At 30.6% G+C, this 14,713-nt stretch overlaps 1 protein-coding gene across 4 annotated transcripts; it reads left to right on the top strand.

Annotated features, from left to right (window-relative positions):
• Window positions 1–1,110: 1,110 nt before the first annotated feature.
• Window positions 1,111–13,638, top strand: LOC124422422 (tyrosine-protein phosphatase non-receptor type 5-like). 4 transcript variants are annotated; one of them, XM_046958816.1, is made up of 8 exons: window positions 1,111–1,520; window positions 3,170–3,377; window positions 10,136–10,328; window positions 10,414–10,591; window positions 10,706–11,344; window positions 11,439–11,734; window positions 11,805–12,014; window positions 12,108–13,638. In XM_046958816.1, the coding sequence occupies exons 3-8, from the start codon at window positions 10,306–10,308 to the stop codon at window positions 12,217–12,219; spliced, it is 1,458 nt and encodes a 485-aa protein (XP_046814772.1). In that variant the 5' UTR covers window positions 1,111–1,520; window positions 3,170–3,377; window positions 10,136–10,305; the 3' UTR covers window positions 12,220–13,638. The 4 variants fall into 4 exon arrangements, with proteins under 4 accessions (XP_046814772.1, XP_046814770.1, XP_046814769.1 ...); XM_046958814.1 differs by lacking the exons at window positions 1,111–1,520; window positions 3,170–3,377 and adding an exon at window positions 7,613–8,448; XM_046958813.1 differs by lacking the exons at window positions 1,111–1,520; window positions 3,170–3,377 and adding an exon at window positions 9,111–9,340.
• The last annotated feature ends 1,075 nt before the right edge of the window (window positions 13,639–14,713 follow it).

Genomic DNA, 14,713 nt, shown 5'->3' with positions numbered 1-14,713 from the left:
CATAGTTGGAAAGACAAAAGTGGTGGTGAAGGAGGATTGAAAAGAGGAAGGAGAAGAAGAGGAAACAGGGCGGATTTCTCTCTGAGACGATCTAACATTTTAAAGATAAATGTCATCGGCTTCCTGCTTCATAAAATACTTATCTCTATCTATTTCTCTCTCTCTCTCTCTCTCTCTCTTTCTCTCTCCCTCTCTCACTATCTCTTTCTCTAGAATTTTTCTTTCCACGATGAAATAGAAAAATTCCGAAGAGCATCGGGTTCGATTATACTCATGTTTAATTTTGATCATTATACACTTTCCATTATCCTTTCTAATCGATACGCAAATCCATTATTCTTCTATTATCATTTTTTTTGTCCATCTTCGATAGCTTCTACAATCTCAATAGATCATCAGAAAATTCTTATATACCTACATATGTACGTATATATATAAAATCATATATAGAAAATATGATATTATATTTTTCATGATCTTTACTAAGTCTATTTATCTCATATTTATGGTATATCTACAGTATTTTCTATATAAAAAATTTGCACACAAGGGTACAAATATTTCTTTTATAACACTCCAATAATCATTTGAAATATCATTTGATCGTTGTGTAAACTAAAAAAAAGAGAGAAGATAAAAAAAAGGAGTGTAAAAAAGAAATTAAAAAAAAAAAAGAGAACAGAAAACAAGACGTAGAAACAAATCGTCGATTTTATTTTTTTTCAAAGGCATATAACATCCCCTTGCAAATTCATAGGTATAAGAAACAACAATAACAACTACAACAACAACAACGACTGTTTCATTGTTGCATGAATTAAAAAAGAAAAATGAAGGAGAAAGAAAAAAGGGGTAGGTCCATAAAAAAAAAAAAAAGAAAAAAATAAAAGACAAAATAAAAAATTCTGTATGTAAACTATAAGAGGGTAGGATATTTAAACAAAGCTACGGCACACACGAAGAATCCTCGTCGTTAGGTGGTAGCACACAACGTACCTACTCGAAGGGGTGGCAAAAGCGAGGCCACGACACTGTATCGAAGGGGGGTTGCCTCGTATCCGTGTCACGAATGCGCGCGTCTGCACTCCACCTCGCGCCACCCTCCATGGCCACCACCGAAAGAGGTGAATGCAGTTGGCCGTCATTTTGCAATCCGTTCAGACGCCATTCAGAAGCGTCCTATGCAACTGGCAGGTTGCAACGCGCGAGTCACCATCTTCTCTACATGGTTATCTTCATCATCATTGCCATCGCTATTGTCATCGCCATCGTCATCGCCATCGACATCAACTTTGAAATATCGTCGATGATAATGTCAACTCCATTTATTCAATTTTTGATGTTCATCTTTCTCATGATCTACGTCGTAATAATCTCTCTACTCGTCCTTATTGCCATGGACAGGATTGGTTTAACCAAGTGATGATCGAAAAATTGAACACGTGGAGATAGAAAGGGAGAGAGAGAGAAAGAGAAAGAGAGAGAGAGAGAGATAAAGAAAGAAAGAGAGAGGAAAAAAGGTATAAAGTACGAGATAAGGAATGAGTCATTCTTTTTTTATTTTTATATAAATGAGATCTGTGTTTACTTTTTTTTTTCTTTTTAATATTTTAATCCTATAATATAATGTCATATAATTTTGAAGTAACATACTCATATACCTGTAATTGTTTTTTCTTTCCTTTTTTTCCTTTTTCTTTTTTTTTTTTTTTTTTTTTTAATCTTATTCGATCCTTTCGTTAGAAAATTATCATAGATTACATATATCCCAAAAATTAATCATTGTTGTAAGTATAAGTTATATTTACTAACATTTTAATCCTATATGTAATTATGAAGTAGCATACTCGTACATCTGTGATTTTTTTTCTTTCTTTTTTTATTTTTTTTTTTTATATATATATATATCTTATTTTATTCTCTCGTTAATTAGAATTATCGCGTTAATAAGAATTATCATAGTTTATGTTTATATTCGAAAAGTTAATGTTTATTTAATTATAATGACGTCAGTGCAAAATTACGAGACAAGGAATGAGTCATCCTTTTTTTATTTTTATAAAAAAAAGATCTATTATATATTGATTTTCTTATATTTTAAGCCTCTCTCTCTATATATATATATCTTATTTTACCTTCTTCGCTATAAAATTATTATATTTCTTGCCGTATTAATTTTCTAATTCATATATCAAAATTAATATTTGCCAAGTTTTAAAATTTCACGTTATATTCATGTTTTTATTTCAGTGATAAAAAAAAATTGGGTTTTAGAGAATTAACCTTTAACGAACGATAATTTTTTTTTTTATTTTTATAATAATCACATAAAAAATTATAGAATGTTGGCTAAATTTAAAGAAGAATATATTCATATCAATGAAATTTCGTTTTCTATGGTATAAAATGTGTTATTCCTTTTTTTTATGTTTTTTAATATACTTTTTTTATTCATAAGTATAATTTTAATAATTGGATAATGAATTTTAGGTAAAATTAATCAAACATTTACATTCTCTCGAATGACTTTTATTTGTTCAAAAAATTATTATTTCTTTTCTTTAATCTATTTCGTCTGTATCTATTCATTATAGTCGGACAAAAGGAAAAAGATAAAAAAGAAAAAAAAAAGAAATAAAAAAAAGAGACCATTGACTGATGCCGATCTTCCAAACGGAAGTTAAAGATAACGCGGATAAGTTAAAAAAATGCGGATATGAAAAAATATCGTTGATAAGGAAATCAGTTTGATAAGTATTCGATCGGAACGTAGTCATCTTTTTATTATCTTTTTTATTAGATTTTTTTCTCTTTGTTTCTTTTCCTTTTATTTTTATCGATATTTAGATAAAACTTTAGACGTCAAGGTCGTAGCTCGTTCATAATTTCTTCCGATATTCATGAATGGTTCCGGTGATTAAAGAAATACTTCGTTCGTATAATATTATCTTGATTAAATAATTCAATTTCCATCGATCTGATATTTCAATTTTGTATTTTCAATTTAAAAAACATTTCGAGGATATTATTTTTTCAAAAGATCAACAAAAACGATTAAAATAAAAACGAAAATTGTTTATTTGTAATATATATATGTGATTATCATATAAATGATGAATGATTTTAAATAAAAATTGCTCGTTTTTTTTTATTGTCTTTTCTTTCACAGAGATATCAAAGAACGATTGAGGTTTGATTGCACGAAAAAAATTCTAAGGAGAAGAGATCAAGAGAAAGGAAGAGGAAACGAATGCTTTGGAAAAATAAATTCATCGTCCTTTTGGTGGGCCCTTTTGGAACAACGGAACAATCGTTTTTTTAATAGAAAGAATCACACTCCGACCGTCTCCAAGGACGTTTCCGAAGAGAATGTCAAGGTACCGCTTTGTAGTCGTTATGTTCATTACCCTGAGAGGGACACGCCTACGCCTACATACCTGAATACCGATTTTCCCATTAGTCCGCGCATATGAAAACAAGCTCTTAAGAAATACGTATAGATACATATTTATTTCTTTTTTTGTATTTCCGATTTTTTTACCCACTCAAACCTTTCGCACATTTTTCTTCATACTTTAAAGAACTGCTTATTATTTCTATATTTCATTATCTTTTAATTTCTATATATACAAATATATATATATATATTTTTTTTTTTTTTATTGTATTTCAAAATTCGTCCATTTTTATTCGTAAAAATTTTTTAAATATTTTTTTTTCTCGCGCAATATAGGGAAAAAAAATTTTTTTCAACTGATTTTAATGAAATGAAAAAACGAAGAAAGGGAAAAAAGACAATGAAAATTTTTCAACCACTTCTTCTTTTTTATCTCGATATCGTAAACCTTTGAAATTACGTTAATAATAATTTTATAATCGACAACGAATTATACTATATTATAATTATAATATATATAGTATAGTAATTATAATTATAATATATATAGTAGTAGTAGTAGCGACGAATCGACTATGTATGTATACTATTACTACTACTACTACTACATATATATATAACGTTTATTGAAAATTTCATATCTTTTTTTTTTTCTTTACATTGAAAAAAAGCTTCGAAATTTTTTTAATAAAAATTCAACGACAAGTAATATCAGTATCAACAACGAAGTGCAGCATTTTTTCTATCTCTTCGTTCTATATGTAAAATTCATACAATCGAAACTGATAGGAAAAAAAAGAGACAGAGAGAGAGAGAGAGAGAAAGAGAAAGAGAAGAAAAAAGAAAATCTCGACTGAAATGGTCGAATGAAAAGGGACACGGGAAAGGAGCGGGCAGGAGGTAGGTTTCGAGGGGAGGGGAGAGAGAGAGTGAGCGCGTGCGGAAAAAAAAATATTTTCAAATAAATGAAGCATTACGGCGTGTCAGATACGGTGTGCATAGAAAGGACAATGGAAGGTCTCAGAGGGCCGGGCATGCGATTCTCAAAAGCACTTTTTGCAGTAGTGAGCAAGAAGGATCGTTCGCGGCCAATGACTCGCGACAAACAGTAGAAGCTTTATAGCGTCGAACACGTCACTTAAACGAGATCTCATTGAGCGCTCAGTGAACTTTATAGGTATGTGATCAGCGATCCATATAAATGGAGAAAACCCTTTGGACCTTGGTGGGTCCATCTCTGCATGTGTACGTGTATGTAGGTATAATCCACGATATCGATAACGCTCGAACGCTTACTTTTCGGTTCACCTCGATTCATTATATCAATGTAAAATATATGAAAATAAAGTAGAAAAGGAAAAAACAGAAGAAAAGATGAATATATATATATATATATAATATATATATATTTATCTAAATGAATAAATATATATCTAAATTAATAAGAGAGGATAGGGTATATATCTATGCTAGTACGTAAGACTTGTTTAACGTGGGCATTCTAATACTACAATCGTTATATTTGTTCTGACATATATAGATGCATATATATATATATATATATGTAGATATATCTATACATACATACATACATAAAACATAAATATTATTCTTTTAACTGCTCGACAACGAAAGTCAAATATCTAAATATTTTCCATCGGATAGAAAAGAAACGCGCAGAAAAAAGGTTGAAAAAAATTCCTTTTTTCTTTCTTTTTGGGATCTTTTTTTTTTTATTATTAGTAGATAACCATATCGACTCCAAGGACAATCACGAAACGTTCATCGATCTTATGGTGATAATTTTTTCGGATAAATATACTATTCCCACGCGCGAAATACGAAAGTCGTAAATAATAACACGAATCATAGGAGACAGAACGAAATTGTATCGAATATCAAGTAACATGTGGGTGGTGTTGATACACCTACTTATATTTCCCTACCAGTATTTTTAGTCCCAACAGACAAGAACAAGTATCATCCTTCGAAACTATCCTACAAAATACTGAATTAAATGAAGAGAAAGAAGGGTAATTTTGCAATATAACCGACGAGAAACGATCGAGCTAATTCGTCGAATTGTCTCGACAAATTATTACATACCATTATCGTAGCTATGGTCTCTAACGAGTGCTTTCAAATATGGATAATAAATCCAATTCTTCCCCCCACTTTCTCTGCCCTTTGAAAAGAAGAAATAAAAGAAATAAAAAATGAAAAAGAGAGAGAGAGAGAGAGAGAGAGAGAGAGAGAGAAAGAAAAAGAAAACACAATTCTTGAATTAACGAATGAAGAAAATATTTTTACGACAAAATTGAATAAAGATTAAAAGGAAGAGAGAGAGAGAGAGAGAGAGGGGGAAAGAGAGAGAAGGAAAAAAGAAAAAAAAAAGAGATCATTCACGTCTCTCTCTCTCTCTCTCTTTTTTTTTGTTTCACTTTCTTTTTCATTAATTTAAGTAATAATTACAATTCTTTTGTAAAAAGTTCAAAACAATTGTTTGTTACATTTTTGTCTTTAAGATTAATCTCATCGCGAATTTTATCTATTATTTGTCTATGATAAAAATTCTACAAAATTACGTCAACCCACGCACTCCGACGGGAAAGGATTTTTCGTCGATCGCCCACGTAAACGAATGAATCTTCGAAAGCCAATCGGCGTCGAGCAATTTCACGCAAGTACGTGACACGATAGGAGCGTGCGTGCGCCCTACGAAAGCTCGCAAGCACCCCATAGAAGGATGAATGGAGCCTCGAAATCAGTCAGTTCTACGCTCGTCCTACGAGTCGTGCGGACGCGTTAGGCTTCGAAGCCTTTCTATCGTAACACCAAAAAGTGTATATATATATATATATATATACGTATATATATTTATATATATATATATACATACATACATGAATATATGTATATATATGTGTATATTTTATATATACATATTCACTTATACTTTTATACAACGAAAATTCATTGTCGCTTTTTCCATCATCATCCCTTCATATTTAACGAGCTTCCTTTTACAACGAAAACATGTTTGGTGGCTCAATGTCTCGCTCACGGTCGACGGTACGCCGAAAGCAGTTAACAGTCACATTTCGGTATCGATCGAATGGAAATCAAACATAGGATGACAACCACTGTTAGCGGCTCCTATCTACCAATATATCTACGTGAGAATATCATTCGGAATTTAATCTTCTCAAGAGGAGGAAAAATCCACGAATATTGAGAGTTACTATTTTTCGAAGACGGTCCATTCGTTATTTTCCATTATGATTAATAATTAAAGGAGAAGGTTGATTAAATGTAAAAATGCATCAAAGAACAAAAAAAAGATAATAATAATAATAATAATAATAATAATAATAATAATAATAATAATAATAATAATAATAGTAATAATAATAATAGAAAGAAACGAAAAAAAGAAAAGAAAAAAAACCAAAGGACGAATGAGAGAGGAGGAAGAAAAAGGAAACAAAAAAAGGATTAATGATAAAATGAAAGAAGAAGAATGTTAGATGGACGAGATTCGTAGGAGGCTCGATTAAGAGGGAAAATTATTTTTTGAGAAATTTTTTAGGACACTATTAATTATCCTCTCAAACTCTCCCTCGCATGCGCATGATCACATTTGATAATATTTATAATAATAATAATAGTAATAATAATATTAACAATAAAAATAAAAAAAGAAAAATAATAATAATAATAAAACTATCGTATACGAAGGAACAGGCAATAGCGCTTCGTTACTACTCATGGAGAATATATGGAGTACACATATATATATATATATATGATGTACATATAAGTACGTACTACTTACGTATGTACGATACAATACGAACAGAGATATCGCAAGAGTCAGATTCAGTTCCGTCGGGTAGTTTATTGATTTTTTTTACCTACTCCAACAATGATAGTCGGTTAGCATTGTTACGTTGTGGATAACCAAAGGCAATCCTGGTACACGAGTAATCGAATGTGCAACAACATTGCTCTCTTTTTTTATACTGTATTATATAAACACTGAATAATATTAATAATAATAATAATAATAATAATAATAATAATAATAATAATAATAATAATAATGAATAATTAATAATAATAATAATAATAATAATAATAATAATAACAATAATAATAATTTGGTACGCGAGGAACGAGTGGAAATAACATTAACAGTGTTAATGACTTTTCATATGTACATTAAATATTATGAATATTTTAAAATGGAGAAAATTTCGCTTTTGCGATATTCGAGATAATATGATATTAATCAATGATGATATGATTACGGTGAAATAACAATTTCAAGAATCATTTGGTACCAACGTAAAATTCGAATTCGATTCGTACAATTTATCGTAACGCAGGAAAACGAGAGAGAGAGAGAAAGAGAGAGAGAGAGAGAGAGAGAGAGAGAGAGAAGAAGCTTGGAAACACAAGGGCAAACGCAAATTATAAATATAGCGTTGAGAACGGCTCGCACAGGAAACACGGAGATAAATGAGCATAGACTGGAAAAAGAGCGGATTCGACAGAGCGAATATATTGGATACCGGGGCACATGGGGCAGAGGGACGAATGAACAGCATCCGGTTTTCTGAATCACCGAGATATTCTTGAGGAATACGTAAGGGACGAGTTTAAATCTTCTTCGTTTAGATCGTGAAAATTCTGTTGTCTTTGTATCTATATCGAACTATGTATATACGTACATCGACCTTTTCTATGATATTAAATGTACGAGTTTAATTTTCAACTATTTTCATGTGCGAAGGAAGAGTAAGGGAAAAGAAAGATAAAAAAGGATAACGAAAAGGGGAAATAGGAGGAGAAGAGAAAAAAAAGAAAAGAAAAGAAAAGAAAAGAAAAAAAGAGAAGAAAGGTAAAAGACAGGAGAAAAGGAAAGCTGGAGAACTGTAAACTTTCGAATCTAAGATTTTTCGAGAATTTTTTTTAAGGATATACATTTAAAAAGTTTTCAAAAATTGTTATCACTATGAGGCAATGCGTGGATGCTATATTGTTGCACGGTAACCAAAATTTTATGTTTATTAAAATCGTTTAATATAATCATATAAAATTCATACATACGTACATATAACATTCGATTTATATGAGAAAGGTGTCCTTTGTATAATTTTATTTCATACTTTTTTTTTCTTCGGCTTAATCATCTTCATTATTATATCGTGATGAATTGTTCTTCATTTTATGAGACATCATAGAAAAATTCGATAGAGAGACGTCATATAAGGTTCTACATAGAAATACGATTACTCATTATTTTTTCATTTCTTGATCTCTTATACATATATATATATATATATATATATATATATATATATATATATATATATGTACGTATGTATTTATGTATGTATGTCGAGATACGTCATAAGAGAGAGAAAAAAAAAGGAAAAAGAAAAAAAGAAAAAGAAAAAGGAGAAAGAGTAACGGCAAAAAGATCGACCTTGAAAGTCCACCACCTTCTTCGGTGGACGATCGCGTTCCGGAAAAGTGCATTACTATCGTTTATTCGCACGTGCTTGACGTTCATTCACATCGTCTCCCTCCCGCCAAATTCTCAATACTTGTAGTAAACTCGTGTCACGATTGGTCGGCATTCACGCCACGCGTTAATCGTGATTGGCCGAGGCACGTTACCTCGCTCTTAAGTGAGCCGACACGTACGAACACGGCCGAACAAGGCCGAGAGAAACCGAAGCACAAGTCAGAACTCGTTGCTCGTATACTCGCGACAGTTCGAACACGGAGCTTGCGCAGGAAGGTCTATTCGACTGTTTTTTTACATGAACATGGCGGTTTTGACGTACTCTCAACCGCTAGTTTTAAATCACAAAGTGCACTTTACCGTTAACCAAACGTTCCTCGTTGTCCTAACATACGTATTTCTCATACAAGGTATTTACAATGTTTCAATTGATTTATTCTTTTCATAGTTTTATCGTGTACTTCCTTCGTACACAAAACAGCATTATGTATCAGCGGCAAACAGGATGTACTTTGTTTGTTAGAAGAGTTTCGTTCGTACCTGTATATATGTGTATATGTGGTGTGTGAGTGTTGTCTGTGTGTGTGTATGTATGCGTATGTATTTTCTCTCGTGAAAGGCGCCCATGTATCAACGCAAACAAGGATGCGCGTGTGTTATACGCCTCTCTTTCTATCTCTCTGACCGAGTTTGTATTTGTGACTGGAATGATGTTATTCATCTACTTGTCACATGCAGTGCTTTCATTGGCGTAGACTGCATCTGTTCACATTACTTTGCTACACACAAATCTCTCTTTTCCTCCATTCGCTTTAAAATCTTCTTTAATAATTCGTTCGTAAACGTTAAACGCGTGATATTTACATCCCCATTAAGAATTAAATAATTTTATGTTAGTCGTTATTTCTTATTTAAATTCTTTTTTTTTTCTTCCCATTTTAATATTATCAATTGACCTCTCATTATATCGACGTATTTTTTAAAGATACGATACGAGGTCAATATTTATTTATGTTATTTATCCAAGAAGATAGGTCAAAAATGTATATGTTTAAGCTCAAGGACAATTGTTAGAATATATTTAGTTCTTTACTATATTGTAATACATTCAATATTATTGTCTTTCTTATGTTTCTTCATTAATTATGAATAGAAAGTCTAATGAAAAATATACAAATTTCATGAATTAATTATCATTGTTATAGGAGGTACAGGGATACCATTGAGTCATCATTATGTGAATGATGCAGAACAATATGACTCTTCGATCAATGATGATAATACAAAACCTTTGGAAAAATTCTACTTAATCACAGAACAAAGGTGGCACACAGATACTGTGCTACCAATCTCTTTATTGCCGTCTACCGAGGGAATGTCTGCTCGATCTCATCACAGGTATAGGATGTTAAAGGTTTTTTCTTGATTTTATTAAAATTATATAGATTTGAAAGATACATAGATTTTGTTTGATGTAATATAGGATCCGGCAGTCCACGACGGGACTGGATGATGCTGGTATGGATTTACAAGCAGCTCAACTCAGTACCCGTACAGGTCAGGAGGTTCGTTCTACTGCTACTCTATCATGGCTAGATTGGCAGTTGCCTCTTTTTGTAGCACTTTGCGCCATTGCTGGTGCTATTTTATTTACATTTCTGGTAAGAAATCATAATATAAAAAATTCTGATATATAACTCTTTTAATTCTTTCATGAATAACAGAAACTTTGTCATGCTGGAACAAAATATAAATTGAAAACTTTTATTTAATAGATCTTGTTATGGCTACGGAAACAAATGTCGCGTGAAAAAGATACAGAAGATGGTGACAGGAGAGGTCTAGTAGAAGAAGGGGTGGTGAGCCGTACAGATAAAACTGGTAAGAGTACTCAGAGTTCTGTTGAAGCGCAATGGGTTCCTCAATCAGTAACAAAACCATCAGTATCTACGCAGAAAGCAAAAGCTTCTATGGTCACTTCTGGTTTACCAGAAATAATGGCTGTGGCTACACCAGAACGAAAAATAGAGCCAATTCGCATAAAAACAAAAGGATTATTAGAACGGCGTGGTTCGAGTGCAAGTTTAACAATAGAACTAGCAGCAGCGCCTGAAAGTCCACCCCATATGGTCACACCAACTCGCGAATGTACAGCGGAAGAATTTTTACTGAGTGCTGGAAATGTCTTATCTAGAACTCAATTGAAAAAAGCAATAAGTGATCCCGCATCTCTACATAAAGAATTTTGGGAAGTGCCATTGAATCTTCCTGAAAAAGTTGATATATGCGGAGCTGGAATAAAAAATAGATATTGTACTGTATTACCGAATCCACAATCTAGAGTGGTATTACCAGTTTTACCTGGTTCTTCTGATGATCCGCTTTCTAGTTATATAAATGCCAATTATATCAGGGTAAGGAGAAAATAAAATATACTAGACTCATACTGAAATGTCATTTTATAAACTGAATTATGATGTAATATTGGATAATATTTTTAATTAATAGGGATATGATGGAGAAGATGCACGCTATATTGCAACACAAGGACCATTAGCTAATACAGTAGGAGATTTCTGGAAAATGGTTTGGGCAGAAAAAGTTCCTGTGATTGTTATGATGACAAGATTACACGAAGCTGCTAAAACAAAATGTGACATCTATTTTCCTTTAGATAAAAATAATCGTTTACAAGCTGGTCCTTTCACGATTATAGTTAACTCTATTAATAATAAAGATGGTTATACTGTCAGAGATTTGGAAATTAGATATGAAAAAGAAAGACGCCACGTACAGCATTACTGGTAACTAAAATAAAAATAAATGTTAATATATTATCAAGAGTAAAAATCTTATAGAAAATGATTTTGATAGGTATGATTCATGGCCAGATCATGCTGTACCTCAAGCAGCAGATGCTCTTGTTAATCTAGCCGCAGAAGTAAACGCTTTATCTGGGCCTGTAGTGGTACACTGTAGTGCAGGTATTGGACGCACTGGATGTTTTATAGCATTAGCAATAGGAATGACTCAACTCTTAAAAGATGGTAATGTTGATGTACTAGGTATTCTATGTCAAATGAGGTGAGAATTTCATAGATTTCTTAATTTGTTTAACGTAATATATGCGATTTTTATAAAATCTTTGATACTCATAAAATCATTATTTTACTTAAGGTATGACAGAGGAGGTATGATTCAAACTGCAGAACAGTATGAATTTGTTCATCGAGCACTTTGTTTATTTGAACAAACACTCGACGGCAAAGTATCTGTATCAAGGGAATAAAATTGCTTTGATTGATTATTAAAGAAGCAAGTACCGTAGCCTACAACAATCCTATTTCGTCCAGATATGCACTTCTGCCACAAAACAACAACAACAACAAAAAATACTTTCAAACGAATCTCAGTGTCAGTCTTGAGGTAAGGAAGGAGGTCTGAACTATTTCAACACTTGGATGAATTTTGCCTCATCTAATATGCTGCCATTCTATACTGCCATGACAAATCGTTAACAATTGATATGAGTCACGTAAAAATTTCTCAAATATTTATCACTTGATCATCTATCTTACTAAAAAAAGAAAAGCATTTTTTATGCCAAATTAAAAATCAAAGTAAAAGTCATCTTGATGAACAAGTACTGATTATGTGGAACATATTTGTACAAAAAAAAATGCGGTTGAATAACTTAACATCATGACCTTTTACTGTAACAATTTAAATATTACAATCTCATAGAAATGCCCACTAATTTGCCAGAGATAACATATTTATTTTCTTTTTGATTTTTATGGGGTTGTTGCATTTTTTAATTCACATATTAATTATATACATTCCGTATGTGGCACAAAATATATAAGTTTTTGTAGGTTTGACGAAAAAAGAAAAAAAGAAAAAAAGAAAAACCAACAAAAAAAGAAAACAAGTGTGAAGTGAAAATTATCATTACTTCACCTTATACTCTCAAATATGAAGTAGTCCTTCTTTAGCTCTTCAATGCTATAAAACATAAAATAACTGAACTGCCCTGACATGCAGATTTCAGGGATTAATTATAACTGTTTTATTGGACTATGAATGATTGAAATTTGAATGATAGAAAATGAATGACGAAGAATTTGGGACCCATGTCATATAAACGCTCTTATCCTATTTGTAGTTCCTAGTTGATTTTGAAGTTTGATGTTTAACATGGACTATGATTTTCATGATCTTTATTTAACTTACAAGCAAAGACTGAATGTAAAGAGTACAATATGACTATTAGTTCAATATGTAGTAAAAATTTTGAAAACTTCAGAAATCAAATTTTAAACTAATACAGTTCAGTAGTTTAAAATAATATTATTTAACTATTCTAGATTATAAACAGTACTTTTTATTTCGATAATATTTAAAATCTCTTCATTACGAAGAAAAAAAAGAAAAAAGAAAAAAAGAAAAGAAAAAGCAAAATAAAACTCTTACTATTATATCTACCAATGTATATATAGATTTAGTTATTTATTCCGTTTGTTGCTTCACATGCCAATCAATATTTAATAATAATAATAATAATAATAATAATGGGTGAATGTGTGTAACTTTATATGGCAATTAATGTGAAAATATCGGACATATGAATGTCTTTGTGTACAATTAACTCTTGTTTGTAACAAGGATTAATATTTAGCTGACAATAAATGTGATTTACGTTACCCCATTTTTTGGTGGCACGAATTGCAATAAACGGTTTATGGTAAAATATTTAAATTTAATTTCAAAAGATCTTAAAAATGTGTACATTATTTTGCATTGTCGGTAAATTATATACAATATATATACACACACGCATAAAATATATCGTAAAATCAATATGTATATATATACATATATGTATATATATATATATATATATATATATATATATATATATATATATATATATATATTTATATTTAAAACATACATATAATGATTGCATTAATTTTTAAATGATATAAAACACATTCTTTTGTATGTATATTATTTCTAAATTGATATGTACAGATTATCTCCTCAGTAAATTATTGAATTCCTGCTATATATTTCTATATTATATTTATTTTTATTGAAAATTCTGAATAATATTTACCTAATCGTTACATATTACAATTCCAGCGTTTTATGCGTCTAGTAATATATTTAATTAAAATATTTGTCAAATACATATACAATTTTTTAATTTGCAGTTATTCTATAGAGGAAAAATTGTCCCTTTTTTTCTTTTTATATAATAATCAAAATCTTCCCATTTACCTCATCAGCGTGTTAACAGTATTTGCTTTAATTTATGCTATTCTTCCAGATTATTCGTAATTATTATTATTCCTCGAAATTTATAATTCTAGAATAAAAGTTTGAATGTACGAAGAGAAAGAGATTGTGATATATACATATATATATGTATATTGTACATACATTGTACAGAGAGCAAAAAATATATTTAAGAGAGTATTTGTTTAAGCAAAACGAGAGTATATAAATTATTTATGTCTGTGCAAAGTCGCATATGACTAACTAATTGTATCAAGAATATAACAATAATTATAATTTAGCAGCCCCTTGGTGTTCAATTGTACTTATGTGACGTAATAAATGTTTATAGTATCCATGGATATATATATATGTAAAATATTAATCATTATAATACCTATTTTATCTGTATTTATTTTAAATTAGTCCGAGATAAAGAACTTTGAAGATTATCTTTTTGTCTGCACTGATTGAAAATTAGTTTATTTCTATAATTAAACGAG

This window comes from Vespa crabro, chromosome 3 (assembly GCF_910589235.1).
Source record: "Vespa crabro chromosome 3, iyVesCrab1.2, whole genome shotgun sequence".
Taxonomy (NCBI): domain Eukaryota; kingdom Metazoa; phylum Arthropoda; class Insecta; order Hymenoptera; family Vespidae; genus Vespa; species Vespa crabro.
The sequence above is the reverse complement of the archived record's forward strand: the minus strand, read 5'-3'. Positions and strand labels throughout refer to the sequence as shown.